At 33.5% G+C, this 23,458-nt stretch overlaps 1 protein-coding gene across 1 annotated transcript in view; it reads left to right on the plus strand.

Moving 5' to 3' along the window:
- Window positions 1–23,458, plus strand: part of LOC108764179 (peroxidasin) — a 143,537-nt gene that overhangs the window by 103,810 nt on the left and 16,269 nt on the right. The window contains exons 3-4 of the mRNA XM_018512273.1: window positions 18,806–19,016; window positions 19,646–19,699. Coding sequence (XP_018367775.1) covers window positions 18,806–19,016; window positions 19,646–19,699 — 265 coding nt within the window. The remainder of the gene's footprint in view (window positions 1–18,805; window positions 19,017–19,645; window positions 19,700–23,458) is intronic.

Below are 23,458 nucleotides of genomic sequence, written 5' to 3' on the forward strand. Positions count from 1 at the left end.
GTCCATACCTATTGTAGTAGTTTCTTATAGATAACTGAGAATTTGCGGATTTGCTTAAACAGGATAAAAGCACTCCAAAGTTATAAAATCTATTCCGAGACTATCGTTTGTACGCGAACGTATTATAATTAAAGCGGATTAGCTAACGGCATTGTTATCTCCAAGACGAAGGTTCTGTCGGTTTCACAAGTTCAGAATATCCTTCATTCGTAAAGTCTTTATTTCCGACATTCTGCACATGTTACTAAAGTCGGTAAAACGCATTAATTAAGCCGCTGAGATTACCATGAAAGGATGTACAAAGCTCATTTAAAAAGGACGACTAATTCTTGAACAAAATTACAAGTAGAAATAAACGGTGAATTTAATTTCTTTTTTACGATTATATCTCTTCTATCTTACCTTGCTCTATGTTCGTATAATTTTACATTATTTTAACAATATTCTATCTATGTAAACTAAAATGTGCATAAAGAACAAAATTTGAAAATTTATAGTAACATTTTTAGCATCATATTATTTTATGTACTATAATATAATCAGAATTAACAAAAAAAACAGGAGAGTTGTATAATGATCTTATAAATCCTATAAATTATTTAAAAAAAAAAAATACATGAAATTCCCAAAGTTTTGTCAAACAAACTAATAAGAAAAATTAATTATTCGAAATTACTGCACTAGTAGCTGCGAATTATTACATAATTAAGGAACTTCCCAGATCAGATATTTCATGAACTATGTAAACAGTTATCAGCTCGAGTAATCCGCTTTCTTAATCATCTCCGGAGTCGATAGCGTTAAGTGTTAAAATGGCTGAGCTACTACCAAATTACATGTACCAAATAGCTCCTGTTTAAGCCGAGTTTGAAGCTTCGCTTAAATTTTAAACGTCGAGCCAAGTTACCTAAGTTAGGTTTGCTGGACTTAGAGAGAGAATTTAGGCCCTAATAATTAATGCGGCTTTGAGGGTCTAGATTGACGCGCCTAACCATATATTACGCCGATTAATATAATCTATGCGAACATTTATTAAGAGTATGAAGAAATAATTTATTATCAATTTGAAATGAAATGGAAATGATCGTGTGAAAGATTTTTTGCTTTCAATATATCTATAAAAGCGAACAATATACAAATTATTAATTTCAAGAAATAATTAATTTAAAAAATGTGTACGATAAATGAAAATTATAAGCTCTAATAAACGTAAATGTTATATTAATAAGGAAATGAAGTCATCACGAATAAAATTCAACACACATTTGATTAATTCACAATTAAAAAAATTTTAATATTAACTAAAATCGGCAACAATTGAATAATTATCACTGGAGAAACATCGATATCAATTTATTCTTTTCTTCAGTATCATAAATATGATAGATATTTATAACGTAAAATGTGCATTAAAGAAATTCAATAATTTTATTTTTTAAAAATCCAAAGAAAGCCATGCTTTATGTTAATTGAAATAGTTAATGTTCGACAGTTCTCTTTGAATATATATAAAATATCTTTTATATTTTTACTTGAATATATTTTAATTAAGCTAATATATCAGCAAAAAGTTATTATTCATTATATATTATTATAATTACATAAATTCAAAGTTAACATAATATATTTGTTTCAAAAGTATTGACGTTGTTTACAACTTTTTATCAATTTTTTAAGAAAGACGTCTTTTTAATAAACCGATTAGTTATTAATAAACCATGTGTGACAGTTTAATATTAGGTATAATTTAGCCATTAATCGAAAATCGCAATAATTATAAAAGAATACGACTTAATTGTTCCTTCAAAATATGTTCAAGCTTAAGGCATGACCAATAAAATTCTTAATCGAAATTTTTCCGCGGCATTTAGTTTTGATTGCGCTAAAAGCATTAACGGTGCCAAAGCGTGAATGCTTCTTCCTCTTTTCACCCTTTTTTTTAGGGATCGCTGTTTTTCAAACGTAATTACTATCACGTCGCGCCAGGAGTTGCTACGTTGCACACGATTTTTTTTTAACTCGATGTCACGCATCAACGATATGAAACGCCTGCTCGTTCTTCAATTATTTGGAGCACGCGGAATTTTTCGGCCTCGCATAGTTTTGTCGTTCAATCGGATATCTGACATTAAAAGCATTTATGGGTCGTTGGAACCACCGAACGGTCGATATCCGTTTTTTAAACCAGAGAAAAGTTTTTTCTCCTCTCTTTTTTTTTAATCTATAGTCTCTTCCGAGCTCCCAACAAACGTGTAAGCTCAACGGTATCAGAGTATTTTTGATGGAGATTTGTTTCAATTCAAATAATGTTACATAAAGAAAGTCGACATTAAAATAGCATATATTTTAATACCATTCTATTAAAAAGTTTTAATTATTATTACTTCAGTAAATAAATGTAGAAATATAAAACATATGTACAAAAATGGAGAAATCTTAATAAAATATATTTACACGAAGAAAATTTTATATTAAGTTTTAATACAATTTTAAATTACACTTTACTATGTCTTGTATTTTCGATGGACTCTCACAACATGATTCCGACTTAACTTTTACTATGGTAGTACTAATTTTTGTCACATAAATAAAGTAATTATTTTGTTAAGCCATATTCTAACATGAAAACAGTGAATTTTTACTATGGTACGCAAACAAAATCTGCTAGATATATTTGATTTTGTAATAAAAAATTTTTACTATGAAAAAGTGTAAAAATTATGTTATATTATAGTTTTTGAAAAAATAACTGTAGCATTTAAACTTATAATTTACATGGAGACCGCAGCTACTACATTATAGTAATTTTAAATATAAAATTTTCTCCGTGTATAATAAAGAAAATTTGCGCGTTAAATACAGAAAAATGTGATTTTTCGACTAAATGAAATGACACAATTTAACTTATTTTAATGGGATATATGTATCAACTGTGTAAATTTGCTAGTACTCGTTTAAGTACTTTAATAGAAGCATTTCACATTCGTACTTTGTGAAAAAAATTTCAGAGTTAAATCGATATACGTATACAGGAAAACAGTTTTAATTAAAGTAAATTTTTCACAACTCTTGATAGGAATGTCGGCTTTGTAAAAGTAAAACGCCAAAAGCACTTTTGAATTACATAATATAACCTAATTAGTATGATGAAAGAAAATACGTAGAAATAATTAATAAAACAAAATCAGATTAATAACACAACTATTTAATTTCAAACAAATATTTGAAACAAAAGAATTTACCTGAAATTATAATAGACTCGATACATTAACTTGTCGAGAGTTTTAGTGTTCTGATATTTATTTTATACCGCGCACTCTATAATAATTTTGTAAAAATCTTTATAAAGATAGTGTATTATATGAAACTTAAATTGATACAAGCTTTAATTTGCTTAATGAAAAAATGTATGTATCGATATACAGTAACCTTTTTTATTTATATGTTTACAGTCTTACTTCAAAGGTGAACAAAATTATAACTATATAATATATAAACCCTATTTCTTACAAGCTTTTATTTTGCCGTCGTTCTTTTTAAAAATTTTTAATCTTTTTAAATCGACCTGTCTATATATGATTTACTGAAGCACGGATTCTAAAAAGCATAAGTAACTAAGACTTATTCCTATCTTTCTCCTTAGAAAAATTTTAATCTTTTTAAGTTAACCTGCCTATATATCATTTACCGAAGCAGGAATTCTCGAAAGCGTAAGTACTTCCGCTAGACTGCGATTTATGATGTTTTAGTCAGGACTCTCCGCGGAGCGTTGACAGAAAGGCAGAGAGCGCGCAGGAAGCGAAGAATTATATCTAAAAATCGTGGACCTTTGACCTAATGCACCCTTGATCGCTTACGAGCTGGCGAGACCTCCTTCTTCTCCCCCGTGAGATAATGGCCCCTGGCAAATTCGGATTTACACGCGGCTGTTCACAAGCGATTGGAAGCGTTCCAACATAGCGCATGCAACGTTTTATATCTCCGACATTTTTACCTTTATTTTCAGCGGCGAGTCGCCTTGATATTTTTACAGTTGCAACTCCGCGCAGAGATTACGTAAACAGTGTAGTCGACTTTTCGCGGTGCTGCTTCAACACGCGAAGAAGAGATGTGATGAAATGACTTGGGCTCGCGTTATATCTCCACACTGTCGTTAATGTTTCCCGAGTATCGGATTCTGTGGGAAATAGGGGCTATATTTCTTCGTTAACTAGATGAGTATAGAGTCGAATATTCCTGTTTTTATTCAGTTGTGGTTTTTATTCAGTCTGATCGACAAAATTATTTTTCAGAATACATTTTTTTATCTGTTACTTAATTATATAATTAATTATATAATTTTTGGAAATTATTCTTTCTGTGATGTAATTATTAATCACCCATAATATATGTCGTTACATAAAGTAACACAACTAAAAAAGTTAAGCATTTTTGAAAAAGTGAAGAATAATTTTTCAACTTAATAGAAAAAAAATTATTGACTAATCAGATAATATTCGCAAAAATCAAACATTGGAAGAAAAAGTTTCTTCTTACTTTTGAAATAAGGGAACGATATATGTATGCATGTAAAATTCAGAACGCACGCAACTATGTATCAAATTAAAATGTATTTAACGGAAAATTCATGCGGACAGTGAAATTACTTGCATAAATTTAGTTTCAAGACACAAGGCACAAAATTATCTTATAAATTCTGTACATAAAAACGACCATTATGTTCAAAGAATTACACAATTCGTGATTTCCTCCGTTTTATTATTCCGGCATCACATTATACAGTTATCACATTCGTATAGTTCTTGCACACTACTCTACTAAATCGCTTATTATATTGCCACTCAGGGACGAGTATGTTCAGGAAATTGACATTAGTGGCATCGCCTGTTTTCCAGCACGTCTCGGAAAATGGCGGAGGCGAGCAGTCTCAAACGGCGCGGCGTTAGAGCTGAACTCAAAGCGGAACTCGGAAAATGACAAGGAGACGACCGAGAAAGGAAACGCGTATCGCGCGCGGTCGCGCAATGTCCTCATCAGTATGCAAAATGTAGAACTCGTTCTCGTGGTGGAAAGGCAGGGGGGGGAATAGGGGGATGCGCGCCGTGGTTCTCTTGTGTTCTCCATTTGCCCAACTGGGAACCATATACCGACAACGGCACCGTTCAGCCGGTGGAAACCGTCCGCCCGGGTTGCTCCACACTCGACGTTCCCGCCGTGCGACGGAGCAAACTCTTCGCCTCGCTTTGCGCCTCTTTGTGCGCGGGTCGCATCGTAGATGCGAGAGCGTCGGGCATTATCGTACGCCAGGCACGCGTGTCCCGTGCGTCGTGTCGTGCGTGCTCTTCGCGCATGTCGTCGCTTTGCACGTAGCGTAATTATCCGCGCACCCCCTTCTCCCTCTCTTTCTCTATCTATCCATCTATCTATCTATCTATCTGTTCGTCTCTCCTCGCTCCGTTCGCTTCTTTTCTCGTACACACGTTCCTTCTTTCGTCGTCTTAAAAACTTCCTCGGTACCTCGGCTACTTCCCGAGACTTCGCACCGGCGATTTTATCTCGTTGCCTCGCAAATGTTCCGTCCCGGATCTCTGCAATTTGTTTCTTGCGAGTTGCTTGCTTTGTAAGTTCTGCTGCTCCGAGACCTAATTGAATTACGAACATTTCAACGGCGCACTGGATAAATGGGCGGCATACAGAAGGTAAAATTTAAATCGTCCCACAATTGAATTTTTATGTAGAAATCCGGTTGGCGTTCTCTATCCTATTTTCTCAATTTGATTACTTTTGCAGTCTGCGCGCGCGTTTCCACCGCGTCCGTCCACCGAGTCGTAAGATTTCTCTTTTTTTTCTTTTCTTTTTCTTTTTTTTTCTTTTTGTTTTGATCCCCGTTTCCGCGGCCACCACTGGTGCCCACAGATTCAGACATCTTTGATGTTCTATAATGAAGTTCGTTTACTAAGAAACAACGTCGACCGTCAGAGATTCCTGCCTCCCCCTTTTGCCCGCAACTTAAGATGAGGTTGCATCGCGCGTGTTATCCGTGTCACCAAAGCGGTTCTCGTATCTTCTTTCCCTTCTCCAGACGAATGGGTTCCTATCCCCGCTATGTGAAGTCGAAGAACCTCGGCATCTCGTATTTCGCTCGTATTCTCGGATTGCGAGCGCGGAACGATAGTGAGCTTTACGCTCTTTTGCACAGTTCACGATAAACTCTCTTTTCACCGTCCGAGAAAACGCGGCGTATCAACATTTTATAAGCCCGTTGTTCCCGAATGTTCGTGAGTATCAGTTGCTTAACTTTTTACTGCAGCGCAACTATGCAGTGCGGCATCGCAGCTGTGTTTCTTGTGCATTAGTAAGTTTCAGGAACGTTTCTCATTTTTTTTTTAATTTTAACGATTACACGTTTACTTTTCGTTTTGAATAGAATTAATGTATACCACGATATATTTCACTGTTTCGAGTCAATGTTTCGTATTCTTACAAAATTTTAGCGATAACATGTTTGCTTTTGTTTTATGCATTTCTGAGGAGAGTCAACATACGTTTTGATAAATTCCAGGAACGTTTCTTAACAAATTTTAGCGATAACACGATTGCTTTTCGTTGTGCGCATTTCTGGGGAAAGTCAACGTATATCTCGATAAATTTCAGAAAAGTTTCTCATTCTTAAAAAGTTTTAATAATTACATCATTTGCTTTTCATTCTACGCATTTCTGATGAAAGTTTAATGCACACCAGAATAAGTTTTTTCAAGAATGTTTCTGATTCTTACAAAATTTTAGTGATAACACACATTTGCTTCTCGGTCTGCACATTTCTTAAAAGATTTAATATACACCTCGGTAAGTTTCTTATTTTTGCAAAAATATAGCGATAATATATTTGATTTCCGTTTTACACATTTTTCAAAAGATTCAACATACTGTGATTAGTGTTAGGAATCTTTTTCATTCCTAAAAAATTTTTTTAAATACATCGCTTGCTTTTCATGTATTCTATACGCATTTTTGAGGAGAGTTAACATATTATACCCAATAAGTTTCAGAAATATTTCTGATTCTTACCAAATTTAGCTATAACAAGTTTGTTTTTCGTTTCGCATATTTTTGAAGACAGTCAATATATCTCAACAGTGATTTTCTGTCGATCTGATATTACACAAGATTAGCGATACTATTTCACCTTATCTTTTTAGTCTTGACATTTCTACTGAACGATCGCGACTAACTAAATTACGTACCGTGCGGGAAATTGTACCTTTGCATTCTCAGACGAGCGCGCAATCTCGATACACCGTGATCCAGTTAGCCGGCCATCCTTTTGTATTGCACAATAGGAAATGCGACAAAGCTGCACAACGAATTTCAGCCTTCGTATGTACGGTCGGCTTTCTTCCTGCCAGTTATATAAGGAAGCGTGCAAACTCTAAGGACGTCGAACGTCCGTAAAGAGAGGCCGTGTACTGATAATGGTGAAAAATAATTGGACCGTTCGGGTGTTCAGGCACTTTCAAAGGTCGTGCGTTGGGCACAAAGGAATAGAAAGAATCTTCTTGGCCTACATCCGTAAATTGAAGACGCTCCTGCGGGCAGACAACCGAAAGTTTTGTCTGAAATCGATATATTTGCTTTTATTCGTGGATTTTAATGGAAGTTTATTTATTGAAATTATTTATGTAGAGAATTAATGTGTATAATAATCAGGATTATAATAGTTACTTTATAAAAGTAACTTGTTATATGAATTAAAAAAGTAAGTTATTATCATTAACGTTACTCAAAAGCTAACGAGTTGTTACAATTTTTGTTATTTTTTTACCAAGTTTTAATGATGTTTTTTTTTAGGGTGATATCCAATTGTTTATGTCGCTAATTGACTCAACACGAAACTTGTAGTGATTATGATTAATGCAACATGATCAAACATATAATAATATAGCCTTCTTTTAAAACTCGCTTATGTATGTTCCATATACACATTACTTATTTGTTACAGCAACGACACAACTAAAACAAAAATTTGCCAAAAAATAAGTTTGAATGTTTTAAATCATTAAAATTTTGTAATATTAATTTTAAAATGCAATTTTAGTGCAATAACTGACGGAATAAAAATATGTCCTTTTGAATTATGTTTTTTCTTTTTTTATATTTCCGTTCTTTTTCTGAAAGCAATTCCAAAATCACATTTTTTTAATTGTCATTGTTGTAGCAAATCAGCGATACATATTGTACGTGCATAATAAAATAGAGATTTTATATCAATATCTGACCTCAAACGATTTCGTCAAAATCCTACGAGAGAGAAAGGTATATATTCTTTTTCCCTATATATGTCATCTCATTTTAATATATATATATATATATATATATATATATATATAATATTTTCTCTGTGTTTTTTTTTAATAATATAGAGTGAGATAATGAGAGATATATATAATATGTATAACTTCCTCTCACGTAGGATTTTCAAAATCACTAGTGGCTAAACTCTGATATAAGGTACTAGTATAAAGTAACAATAAAAGTAACGGTTATATTCGTTATCGCTATCCAAAAAATGTTATTGCGTTACTATTAATAATGTTACAAATAAGGAAGTGTAACACATCGGGAAAAGTAACAACATTACAAATAATGCGTTATTTCCCAGCGAGAAATAACTGTAAGTTAGACATTGTTTTAGCATCGAAATCATCGATTCGATTTAGATTAACATCAATTCAATGAGTGATTTCTCATTAGGTTTCTAAAGTATAATGCATTGCGTCGCGATGTACAAAAAGAATTTTAAAACTTTTATGTAGTAATATATAGACGTGATTTCAATCACAATCTACGTTTAGAGTTAACAAAAAAGAACACGATTTTATTTATTACGTCAAATCGATTTTTGATCTTTCAACCGTGCATCGTATACGGATATATAAATAGAAGTGCCTTTAGAAGAAATCTGGGTTCCATTAGTTTTGCAGTGGCACTACAGCGTGAGTTTCAAATAAAAGGTAGTATCAATAAAAAAAAATGTTCCAACGTTGATTGGTCGGTCTCACGCATTCGGCATCGATTGCGCCTTCTGCAGACGCGAAGAAGATGGAACATTGGGTTTTTGTTTCCCTCTGACCCAGTTCCAACTTGCATCTCCGAGTCGTCTGAGTGGGCGGACTGGTACACACCGGATTTTAATTTACGCGGAGTGTCAGAGGCACACGGATAATCGAATGGCATTACTGCCATGGTTGGCGCAACGTGTAACGCAATAAAGGCAATCGATGAAAGCCCGGTGACCCGAGACCACTGTTGGCTGTCGATTAGTTTAGATCAGCCAAGATCAGAACCGCATGCAGAATCCATAATGTCGTCACGAAGAAAGAACGACATTTACGGATTGCTGCTTGATTAACACATCCCAACCTTTGAGAACTCTCAAAGGTTGGGATATAATTAGGAATTTAATCAGATTATAATAAAAAAATGTACAGAAACAGCTTTAAAAATTTTAATAAAATTTAACAGCGACGCGAATACGACTTTAGAGCTTCGAATACTAATATTTATATATTAATAAATATGTGTCCGTTCCGCATTTCTACGAAGGCTATTAAAATTGATAAGACATACAAAATTGCGTGAAACTTTATTCGCCTTTTACATCTTAATAGAAGATAACAATCTCTTATTCCGAGGGTAATATTTTATTAACGTAGATTTTGCTTCGAGTTAAACTTACTTCATGCTCGGAAAGCAAAGTATCTAATCTTCTCTAAAGTTGAATACTTATTAACTTTTAAGTAATCAAGTTCTAACGTTTATAGAGTTTCAAATCTGCATTAAAACGGAGAAAATGTAAAATTTGCAAATAAAATTAATAGAAACGGAATTGGATAATCACTAATAAATCAAAATTCAACAAAATTACCTAATAATTTGATTATCTTTAACATACTTTATTTATTTATTCAATTTTACATTTTTAGATAAAATACTATCATAAATATAAGCATAGAACTGGAAATTATTCAAAATACATATACAAACTATAATTACAAGAAAGTAAATGATTTTATCTGTACTATATATGCATAAAAATCACAAACTCATTAAAATATTGCATTACTATAACACTTGTAATTCGCAGAGGATATTTTCAAGATGCGTTCATTTCCCAAAGGAAAGATGTCATCTTAATAAGCGTAAAATTTTACACCGTGAAGCTTCCTGACCAAGCCTGTCGCCTGCAAACATTAATTCCGCTGTGACATTTTTTTATCCGTGGAGATAGGAAAAATGCATACCATCCGTTTTTTAATCCGATTTCGTTTATCGGAAAAGGTAGAAACTGCTGGCCGGCGCGAGTGTAAAAATTGTTCCGCCGAGCGGAAATGGCACACGGTCCGAATGTCGAAGAGGATTACGCGGCGCAAAGTTGCGTGGGGGTTCGTAAATTTTTCAACTTTTCGATCGTCGGGAAAGGCTGCCCTTAAGTTTCCCGAAAACTGCTATAGATTATTAAAAGAAGCGTATTTTTAACAAAGGCTTACATTGTGAAAGTGGATAACGATAAATAGTAGAAAGTTTTATCCCAATGTTCTAAATGTATTTCAAGATTAATGTGATAAATTTTCGTTAGTGTATTTTGCATTGTACAAGCGTTTCTTTGGAAAAATTGTATTATCTGTTCTCGCGATATGATAAAAATGCGAACTATCTAATTGCGATGACAACGTCAATAGCTGCGAGAAAAAAACGTCTTATCGTGGTTAATCGTGCGATTCCGTTCCACGAGATCGCAATTCGAGGAATTCAACTGGAAAGTGGCAACGAAGGATCACAAAGGCTGTGAATTTTTCGATCGCATTCGTCGAACAACTTTAGCCTGATGTAAATCCGAGAACGCTGAGTCGACTTTACCGAGGGACTTGGAGGTCTTTCGCGGTGAAGAGACGATGGTCGTGATTTTTATCGTCGATGTGGAAGCAGGAGTAAATAATTTACCTGGGGAACACTGATTCGATGGCGCCATCGAGGATTTTCTTTTGGTGCGAGTGCTCGCTTTCTCCCAATTCCATCCTTCAATCCTTGCCGTTCTTTTCGCTCGACTACTCGCGTCTGGGAACGAGGAACTCCCTTAATTCATTGTGCTTCCATCGACGTACTTTCGCCATTCCCCCGGACACTACCCATCTAGCTGAAAGAGCAAAAGCACATCCAGGACTGTCGCGTCGTGATTCGCCGGGTAAACGGAAGAGTAAATGATGTCGGACAATCGGTTGTGAGAACCGTTCCGAGTCGACAGACCGATAGACGAAATCTCGGCATACTTGCAGGGCTTGGATATCTTCGTTTAAACTGACTTTATTGTTAACCTCCCTTCCGTTGAATTGTTGAAAATTTGATCGTTGACAAGAATTAGGAAATATCTTCAATTCTCAAATAAATAATTTAATTCTGCAGTGATTATAATTCGGAAAAATAACATTGAGAGCAATGTACTCAACTTACGGGAAGTAAAACATGGTCAAGATTTTATTAAATAATTAAATACAATTTTTCAAAAAAGTTATATCTTCTATAAAAGTGACACACTTTGGGTTGTTATGTAAGATACAAAAATTTTGTCACAACTCAAAAAGGATAATTTTTTTAAGGATTGTAAAACAAAAATAAAATTGACAGATAAGTATTTGATCATTTTTCTAAGAATATGTTCTTTTTACCGATATTATTTATTAGTTAATAATTTTCTATTAAGTTGAAAAATAATTTTTTCTTTTTCTTAAAAAACTTAATTTTTTGAATTATGTCACTTTTAAAGTAAGGAAACGATATATAGAAGAGACCTTTATCGATATTCGGGTACATAGCATGAATAGTAACGCATTCGCCAATACGTGCCAAGAAATAAATAACAGAAAGAGCATTCTAAAGTTTTCCATGTCGGATTTCAATTGCGGAACATTTCAGCCGCGTTATTGATGGCGTACAACACCTAATGTATAAAGCCACCAGCAAAGTACGCACGGGTGGTTTTCTCTGCGGAAGGTAGCCGAATGTGGCGGAACGACGTGCATAAGGTGCCATCCTGTGGAAAATTCTGGTCGAGCCGCGGCGGCGGGATGCTCGTAAGGTACGGCGAAATGTTGGAACGACCAGGAGCCGTTGCATTTTTATCCCGGATGGTGCCGACGCAGCAGATGAAAGCGGTTATGTCGGCTCTCTATTGCCGTCCTTTGTCTCCCTCTCCGTATCCAAGACGTTCCTTAACAGCCGCGCGGCGACTCCATCCCCCACGACCGCCTGGCCCCTCCTTTCCGCCCCCGTCATCTTTTCCGCTTCTTCCTCTTTCGCGACCTCAAAGCCGAGCTCTATTTTAGGCCATCTCCGAGGTATATTCAGGCACCCTGGCGTACAACCAAATGCCATGATACTCCACCACCCCCGCTACAACATGCCGTATAACGTGTTGTGCCGCATGGCAAATCCCTCTCGCTCTAATGTTATTGCCGAACCAACCTCTCGTCCCTCCCTTCGTGAACGCTGTATTATGCGGCTCTACATTCCGCTAAAAGCCGCGGATTCCTCTGTGGCTCCGAGGTATTTTCTATCTCTGAAGAAAATCTGATCGAGATTTAAATGGGATGATTATCATTGATTTTGATGTATATTTGTATTGCCGAACCAACCTCTTGTTCCTCCCCTCGTGAACGCTGTATTATGCGGCTCTACATTCCGCTAAGAGCCGCGGATTCCTCTGTGGCTTCGAGGTATTTTCTGTCCCTGAAGAAAGTCTGATCGAGATTTAAATGGGATGATTATAATTGATTTTGATGTATATTTGTATTGCCGAATCAACCGCTCGTCCCTCCCCTCGTGAATGCTACGTTATGCGGCTCTACATTCCGCTAAAAGCCGCGGATTCCTCTGTGGCTCTGAGAGATTTTTCTCTCTGAAGCAAATCTGATCGAGATTCAAATGAGATTATTATAATCGATTTTCATGTATATTTATGTTGCTTTTATTATACAAGAGAACGTACATTTTTATGGAAATTAATGATTCTAAAAATTTTTTAATCTATCAAAATTTAACGATTATTTTTGTTAGGAAAAAAATTATACTTTGCCCCGATGAATCGATTCTTTTCAGCTCTACAATAAAATGCAATCACTCTTAATACTTCCATTCAGTACGACATTTTATTAATATCGTTACAAAATTATTGACATCCGTGTTGGATGATAACTTATTATTATTTAACATATGTTATTAATCATGATTTGTAACAAATGTGAAATCGCGCTAATGTCTATGTTTGAAATTTATCATTAATAATACAAATGTTCACCGATGTTGAGAGGTGAAAATTCATAAATTAGCTTTTACTGCCGATTATAGCCAACCAACAGTCATATATAAAAGAAGGAGGGAGATCGATTCTTATACGATTATTTCCAGTTGTAATTAAATTTAAACACATGAATCTCTACTGGTGGCATATTTGCCCGACACGAGCAAATTCACTTTATTTTGTTTAAATAATTGTTTAAATTGATGCATATGTGATACATCTGCATATAATTAAATTCTTAGTCGTAATTTATGCTTCCGTGATAATACATGTCATACAAGAGCACGTTACGCATAAATCCTGCTCGTCGGCGCATCCTTTACCGGTTCTGCTTCACTGGAATCATTACGCGTTTGTGTATTCAACGAGAGAAGCCTTCAGTTAATTATAGATTTGCTCATTCCTTACGTCGCTTATGCATAAGCATATTGCGTTGCATGTACGTGTCACAAAACCCATTACTTGTTCTGTATTCAAGAATGACTGCGATTTGACGAGAACGTGCTTCTTTAGGAATGAAAGCAATTTGAAGAAATAGAGCATTAATGCAAATTATTGAACATCAAAATATTTTTTGTGTTTATTATACTCGACGACATATATATTAATCCAGGAATATCCACCTTTTTTTATGTAAACGATCACTAGAAATATTATTTACGCCTCAATTTAAAGTCATTATTATATAACAATTAATAATATCGTATACAAATCGTATATTATTGATTGTTTGACAATTTATTAATATTTTCAGATTTACTTGATATTTTTAATATAGATTTACTTATGTTTTATAATATCTAGTTAATATGTATATATTTATTTTTTTTTTTTAAAGGAAGAAATAAAGAAATGTGTGTAAATTTTTTATCAGTAAAGAAAACTATTACGAAAGACTGAGCTTTACATTATATTGCTAGTATATAAAAATCGTCCACTATTCCCAGGTTAACGAGTTTGATTTTTCTATCTCTCTTTGGCACGTTTCAAACAGATTATTTTTCCGTGATCGCAGATATCTACGTTACGCAAGGATTTATAATGACGCTATAAAGTATCGGATTATTTTTATTATTAAAACGAGACGCTCCATTAAAACCGTGCAATACACGCAATCGATGATCAAATACATCAAATGCATCAACCCACGAATCAGGCCGATAAAATCGGGAGAAGCAAGTCGCGGGAGCGCGCGTATCAGTATACCGCGGTATTCCGCCGTCGATTTAATTACCGATTAATCTAGACTTCTTTTGTTCCCTTTGAATAATGTCTACGTTCGCCCGACCAGAGATCGCTCGTGTATCACCGCGCTTGTTTTAATAACGACGATAAATCTCGAGTCCCACAGCCACGCCGACGGAATATTCGAGACTATGCGCTATTGCCTTCTTTTTTTGCCGTTCAGATTATTGGACTTTCTCGTAGTCTCGATGTCACGTCGATGGGACATTCTCGATTGTGTTCGACGGCACTGCTAGTGACGAATCGAAAAAAAGAAAAGTCTGCATGATTTAATTCCTCATATAAAAAGAAGCTACGTAAAAGAAGTTTTAAAATCTACCTAAGATACGTTTTTCTTAAAGAATAGACATAATTTCTTAAATTAAGATTATGAGTTAAATCTTAAATTAAGATTACGACAATTGTTACATCATTATTCCAACTCTCTAATGGCAAGATGAATGTTCAGATATTCAGGAAAACAGGATTAGATCCGACTCGTTGCTTTGTATTAATTCATTTAATCAATGTATAAGATTGCAATAGAAGTGAAATAATGTAATAAGAAACATCTTCCTCTGTTAAACAATGTATGCAAGCTGTAAAATAGATGAAGCCATATTATTGGAGAGTTAATAGAGAGTTTTTGCAATAACGTGAATCCAGATTCCAGATACGGTGAACGCTAAACTCACATTATTCTTTTCTTTATTAGTTGTTAAGAAGAAGATAACCTGATCTTGGCGTTCACCGTATTTGGATAAACAGTATTGCAAAAACTCCCTATTAATGGAAATCGTTTCGAGGATTTAAGGTATATATCTACATAAAAACGCACAGATATATAATTGCATAATAAATATATTCTATACCATATATTTCTATATCTTCATAAACATCTTTCGTTCCGGATCTCAAGAACTTCAAAGATAGTCTGCCTGTATTTCTTGTATTCGTAATATTAATTGATGATACTCGATATCAAATATTACTGTATTTTTATCTCTTTATTTCATATTCAATGTTAATAACAGTTGCACTCAATAAAGTTATTATTATTATTATTACTAAACTAAAAATTAGCACAATGCTCGCCTTACTACTTATTGTACTTTAATGTTATAAAAACCCGTTCTAAACCGATGTGATAGTGGATGTCTCATGTTTTTGTAGTTATGAATGGATAACTTTTTCGATACACTGGAATAGCAACAAATCAGGAGCATCATCTATTCCCGGGCATTCCTCGACAAAGCTAATACACGGTGAGGTATCTCGCGGAATAGCCAATGGGAAAATGGTAACTGAGTATAGACCGGAAATGACTACCAGCCGATAACCGGATATCTAATATCCGACCGTTTGGCCGGCCGAGTGCCGAAAAATATGAGAATCGGATAAGCACTGTCTGGTAACCATATTCATCGAATTGCACCTTTTGCTCTGGCGATGCTGCACTCGCAAAAATTTCGGTTCGTCCTTGGATGTCCGCTGAGACTGAATGTTCCATTAAAAAGGCTCAACAGAGATATATAAGAAAACTCAAATTGAAGGGAAGGATCGATATTAGTTACTTTTTTCAGAAGGTGAAGTAACACAAAGAAAAAAAAGATTTGTTGATAGAAAATATTCCGCTATCGTAGTAAATTTCGATAATTATTATATGGGCAACCTAAAGCTTTGTTAAGAAAACTAATTACCTATATTCAGTTTATATATATATATATATATTGTATATATTTATATGTTGTAATTTATTACTGGAGATTTTACATTTTTCGATCATATATTACTTAAGAAAATAAACGCGAATCTTTTGCTATTTCATTAAGTTTTGTATAGTCAAGATAAATTCATTTTGAATGATTAATTTTAAAGTACGTAGAGACGTTGAGAATCACGCGATGAATAAATTATTCAATGTTTTGCAGCAATATTTTCTATGTATATCAATTTCCGTAGAAGCTATAATAATGATTAAAATCATAATTGCTTCAAACATTTGCGATTATTAGCTGCTTTAGTGCTGCGCACACATGTTTACGAATGCAATCAGTAAAATACGGATGATGGAGCTGTTTTGAGATTCACTCGTATTAGTAACATTTTAAAAATAGATTGTATGATATTTCGACGTTAACATAACGAAGGAAAAGATGAGAAAGAGAATGAATAATCAAAAAGAATTATTTGACGCTCTCGCGGTTGGCTTAAAACGAAGACATTTTTTAATTCCTCTGCACTCACTACCCGTTTGTTTGTTTAAAAATTCTATAACGAAATAGGAAATGTACGTTATAATACATTCATATATAAATTATGTACTCAAACAGATTTCTGTTGAAAGTATTAGTAATATTAAAAAATATTTACAAACATCGTTTATAAAAAATATACATATCTTATATAAAATATGTATTTTATGTAAAAAGACTATTTCTGCAACTAGAATGGATGTCTGTTACATACTTAACGGTCTTAAAATTTTTATTAAAAATATATTAAATAGAACCTCCACGATAGGAGATAATTCGTAAACCATTAAAATACTAAAGTATTTATACCAACAAAGTTGCAAACGTTCTAACTCTGGATTTGAGTCCTCTTCAGTACGAAAGTCAAGTATAAACTACAATTATTATAAATAATATTGTTATATTATTTACGTATTAACAATATGGAGGCTTATAGACAGTTTACTTATATTTGATTTATTCTTGTAGCCAGAAAACTATTTTTATTTTGTAAATAGATATATTTTTGAGATTATTAAATTTGCTTAATTATCTGATTAGGAAACATAACAATTATAACTAGAATTAAACCAAAGTTATCTTTCTAAGAATAGCATTAAAGTTGAATTTTTAAAAGATATCAGCCTCATTCGTTATTTATCTATTATCTTTTACCTATTATTAATAAGTACTTCAATGGAGCAGTTTTTAAACGAGGAGAAAAGAGAATGCCGGTCACTGCTAAAATACCATCACTGATACAGTATCAGTGATAATTAATAATAATTGCGTACCGCTCGAGTAATCGAGCGTCCATTAGCGCCATTACGCCCATCGTCGCGTTACCACCCTTCGCGCCGCATGTTCTCGCTTCCGCTTCATTAACTTTATTATCATCACGTCGTAATGTATTATTATGTATTACACGACGCTTTACGTGTCCGGATAATACGAGGAGCGAGGGAAATAAGTCACATTGGGACACGCTTTAGTGCACGTAAGACATCTCGGATTTTAAGACCGTGTTAGTCGGCGTCCGCAGGTCTCACATATCAGCTAAATGACACCATCCTGACAAATGAGGATCATCAATGGCGTCTGGCAACTTTACGCTTCCCGAGAGCCGCTATTATCGCGTATGTCCATATTCCCATCCCTAATTTACACCGTTGCTACGAAGGATCTTTCAGAGGTTTCAAGTCTCCACATTCCTCGAATTCTTATTTGCCAAAAAATTTTTTGCATATGGATAAAAAATGTTACATGATAATGTTGGAAATACTCGGACTTTTTTATTTAAATATTTGTATATACATATAAAAAGATTATTTTTGGATTTTCTGATTGAAACTGAACATACAGAATGACATCTGGTAACTTTACGTTTCTCGAAAGCCATTATTATCGTGTGCGGACAGCGAATATCTATACCACCATTTCTACTTTATACCGTTGCATTGCAACAAAAGAGAGATTCTGAATTATCACATTTTTCGGACTCCTGTTTGCCAGAAAATTTTTTGTATCTGAACCAGAAATGTAATATTGAAAATACCAGGATTTTTGTTTTAACCTCTACATACACATGTAACAAGATTACTTTAGGATTTTTTTTATTTAAACTGAATGTACAGAATTTGCAATAAATTATTTGCGTTTAATATTAACGAATGGCAGGAAATAAAATATATTTATGAAAAGCATAAAATAAAAGCATTCAATTAATTTAACTATTCAGGCTGAATATTTGTAACAAATTTATATTATACAATTTAATCAAATTTTAATGTTTAACGTTATTATATCATTATAAATTTTATTTCATAAATAATGGTTTTTAAAAATCGTATCTGCATCATTTGTTTACTTGCATTGTTTTATTTAAATGAAATAAGAAAATCTAAGAGAATTCACTTAAAAAATTCAGACGAGGCACAAAGTTTAGAGACCACGAAATATTTTCATTCTAAAAACTTGTTTTTTTTTATTTAAGGTTTCTTGGATGAGAAGCAAGGACCTCCATATTCTTACTTCGGGAAATTTTTCGTTCAGCTCAGATGCGCGATTCGGACCCCAGCACACCCCAGGCAGCGACGCCTGGACTCTCAGGCTGGATAACGCCAGGAAGACGGATTCTGGCAAGTACGAGTGCCAGGTCAATACGGAACCGAAGATCATGTATGCAGTGCAGCTCTCTGTGCGAGGTGATTGTCGTTCCACTTTACATTTCGTCCTTCCCGTCTGCTTCCCCGTACGACGATTTACGGTAGAAAGATTTTTGTTTTCATACAAATAAAAATCACAATTTTATTTAAACTTTAAGAAAATACGATTAAATGTTTCTACAATAACGTAATGCAATTACGTAAATGCACAAAAGTATAGCATATTAAAGATACATCCGACATGTTATTATTTAGTATAAAACTGTAACAACACAATACATTGCAGAAAACAAAGTTTTCCAGGAAATAAATTTAAATGTTTTGAATTATTTTTTAAAGTTTTCAAATATTAATTTAAAAATGCAGTTTTGGTATAATAATTGATTGTATAGAAATAAAAATATGTTCTTTTTGAAATATATTTTTTCTACTTTTCCTCATGTTCCCGTATTTTTGTAAATAATTAAAAAATAACAGTTTTTGAATTATATCATTGTAGCAAATAATTGACATACAATTCATCTTAAAAGAACGAAATGACTTGTCTTTTGTAGACATACTGCATAAAATAATACAAATAAGTTGACAAAATAATTTTATCATATTAGATTGACTTTTTTTTGCTTTATACAATAATATTTCATCATTAAAAACTTTTGTGTTTCTAGATCCAGACAAACCAGAGGGCTATGACGAGCCACATTCTCAGCAGACACGTATAAGTAAGTATATATATCCCGCGGACGTGACGCGTATTTCTGGCTTGCGCGTTTGTGACATATATGAGCGTGACGCTCCTTTAGTTCCAGCCCACGCCGATCAAATCAGTCGTATATTTAAAGACACGACTGAAACATGAACAGACCGTCGGTATAATAGCGATAAAAATTTCAAAAGGTAAATTAAACTTTGTAAACTATATAGAACATCGTGCGCATTCAGGCGTTTCACTATAATAATTTCACTTCTGTAGCAAAACAAAACGATAGAAATACGATTTATTTGATTGAAAGTATTGTATAACGTAGAAATATCTAAAGTTTTTTGATTTTCATGAAATATACATTTTTATAATAAAAAATTAATTATTTCTCAAATTTTTGTATACACAGTCGTTATAAATGTAATGATAATTATAATTTTTAAAGCGAACAAGCTCTCCGTTTTAATTGTATTTGTTCGAACTAAATAATTTGTCGCATCGCATACATTTTGCTTTAAAAGATTTGCATTGTTATTTAAATCTTTTACATTTTTGAATAATCGAAATTAATTATCGAAATTTATATGGTTGCAGTACGTGCGTATTTGCATTTTGTTGTGATTCTAATTTCATTGGCGCTAAACTTATTTCACTGTCTGTGATATCAGCGATAATATTTTGCGCAGACTTGCATAATTAATTTCCCGCGTAATCAGCATTAGCCGAATCGGGTGTGCGCGGTGTACATAAAATGGAGCGCCTGTATCGCGCAGTTTGAAATTATATCATGCAAATTATTTTATGAATTCCTTGATCGGTACGAAACTCGGACAAGCGTACAATTATGCAATCAAAACTTCGTCGAAAGTTTAACGGACTATGGATTGGTGCATAAGATGCACTTTTTTTTCTTCTTCTTCTTTCGAATTTATCCGTTTCTGCATTCTATCGGCGTGCGCTCCACAGATGATGAACGTAATAAAATACGAGCGGAACATCACCGCACAATCAAAAAAATTTACTGTATAAAATTCCCTCGGGTGCAAAGATTGACCTAGTTACCCAGAGATTTAAAAATATAACTTTCATCGCCAAGCGACTGGCAATTTCCGCTTTGTTTCGCCACTCGGAAAGTAGCGGAACCGAAAGCACTGGTTGAATAGTCGTTAAGATTGCATCAGTTGGAAAAAGCGCGATTAATCAGCCGTGAGGTACAGCGAGCTAAGCTTACTGATAATTATCAAGCAAAGAAAGCACAGGTTCTTGTAATACAATCATTACAAATGTAAGCCATCCACTAAAGTATCACTGTCGCCATTAATTCTGTTTTTAGTATTTTACTGCAATGTTTTATATACAGCGATGTAAATAATATGATTAACGCAATTAGTTATTAAAAATTTTCAAACATTTTATTTACGAGTTATTAAATTATTTATATCTGCAGATACTTTAGAAACGTAGATTAGAATACGTTTTCTTACTATTTTCATTATTTGCCTACACGGAGAAAATTTTATATTAAGTTTTAATACAATATTTTAAATTACACTTTACTATGTCTTGTATTTTCGATGGACTCTCACAACATGATTCCGACTTAACTTTTACTATGGTAATACTAATTTTTATCACATACATAAAGTAATTATTTCGTTAAGCCATATTCTAACGTGAAAACAGTTAATTTTTACTACGCAAACAATATTTGCTATTTGATTTTGTAATAAAAAATTTTTACTATGAAAAAGTGTAAAAATTACGTTATATTATTGTTTTTAAAAAAATAACTATAGTATTTAAACTTATAATTTACATGAAGACCGCAGCTACTACCACATTATAGTAACTTTAAATATAAAATTTCCTCCGTGTACAAATGGTGATGCATAAATTTTATTAAATTGGCAAATTTCTATTATTATTTTATATAGATTAATAATATGTTGCCCTATGCCTTTTATATCTACATTATTTATCTTATTTTTTTCATAAGTTGCATTATTTATTTTTATGAAAACCACAAATTCAGAAACATGTGTGAAATTGATCTCACATCGGATTTATTAAAATTTATATTAATTGTGCCTACATTGGAAATGTAAAATCCATGAATCAGACACAAACAGTCAATAAAGAAGATTAGGTTGTGCTTTTACAAGCATAACATTACAACGTATGTTTAAAACTTGCACGATGCCTGTTTACCGCTTTAGATGGTCGTTGGCAAACTTTTGGGCGAGTAAACAGTGCTATTTCTGTTGTTCTCTGTAATACTCTGTGAAACTCCAGGGGATGTATTATATGAAAGTTTATTATCAGATCTACATAGCGTACGTATGTAACTGGCAAAGTGCTTCGACCATTTCTAATTCGCATATCGCCAATATTCGATATTTAAAGATAATAGTTCCCCGTTGGTTCAAGAACTTCTATCGATTATCATATAGGTTTAATATTATTTCTAGTTTTATTGGAGCCATCCTTTTACGAAATATACAATTTATTGTAAGATAAACATAATAGGTACATTAACGATGAAAATGAAAAGGTAGAATTTATTTATTAATAAAATCTCGCTTTCAAGATGTAGCGATTGAGCGCCCATGTCGATAACGTATCATATCTTTCATAAATATATTAATAATCCGACACGTTCTCGTCATAGTACATCGAATATCCTTTAAAAAATCATTAGAAGCCTCTTTTTATTTTTCTCGTAGAATCGAGCGACATCAATCACTTAAGGATAAGTGCGACACCATCCTGGCTTTGACGCCCGTGATCCGTCGTCGTCGATTCTTCTTGCGAACTTTCTTTAGCCGCTTCATAATTCTTTTTAAGTAACGTCGTTTTATTTCAGACACGTCGTCCTCTCTCTTGACGCCTTCGATGTTCCAGAGTCTACGCTTTTTCATTTACGTCGAAACGGCAGATTACGAGAAGCTGCGTTCCCTCGATATCGGGGAGCTTATTTTTGATACTGCCGCTCAAAATCATTGGCAAAAACTCACAAATGTTGCAAAAACAAGACCTATATCGTTGATAAAGTATTTCTTGATTTTATTTTGATCTTTTCAGCGTTTTTAAGTGTAAAGGTTCTTACTGTCCTCAAAATATGAAACGTGCCAAATATGAAAAATAAATTTAATTATTGACATTATACTTTATTCTTGAAATACTATCTTATTTTTTGACCTATTTTGTGGTACTATCAACTTAATGGCGAAGTTGCGACCGTGAATATTTCTTTTCATATCACGACGTGTTTCCGCTCAGAACACTCTCCATGCAGTTTCACCCGACTAATAAATATACTCGCGCCAAGTTTCTTCTTTCGCTTTTGTTCACAATATATGCGAGACTTAAAGATAGTCACAGATCGCTGCCAGCTATATTGTCGAAGTTTTGTAACAGATAAATAAGGGGAACAAAGAAAATGGGAGTACAACGCGCTGCGAATATGCGAATAATAATGTTACATAATGGCATAGTAAATTTTTTCTCCGTGCAATCGTAGTTTATATTTATATATATATATATATATATATATACAATAAAGATTATAATAACGCTTAAAGAGATTTCCGAGATTCTCGAATCATTTCGAGATGAAAATCTTAATTAAAAAATATCGAGGCATAATAATTTTTGAGTTATAAGCATCTAAAGTAAGTAAATTATATTGCCAAAAGTTCACGAGTTTAGGTATTGTATGTACAACGCAAAGTGCCAATCATGTTTGAACGTGCAAACTTTGAACGATTCACTAACTTTA

The sequence above is a fragment of the Trachymyrmex cornetzi genome, unplaced genomic scaffold, assembly GCF_001594075.2.
Source record: "Trachymyrmex cornetzi isolate Tcor2-1 unplaced genomic scaffold, Tcor1.1 scaffold4, whole genome shotgun sequence".
In the NCBI taxonomy this organism is placed as follows: Eukaryota; Metazoa; Arthropoda; class Insecta; order Hymenoptera; family Formicidae; genus Trachymyrmex; species Trachymyrmex cornetzi.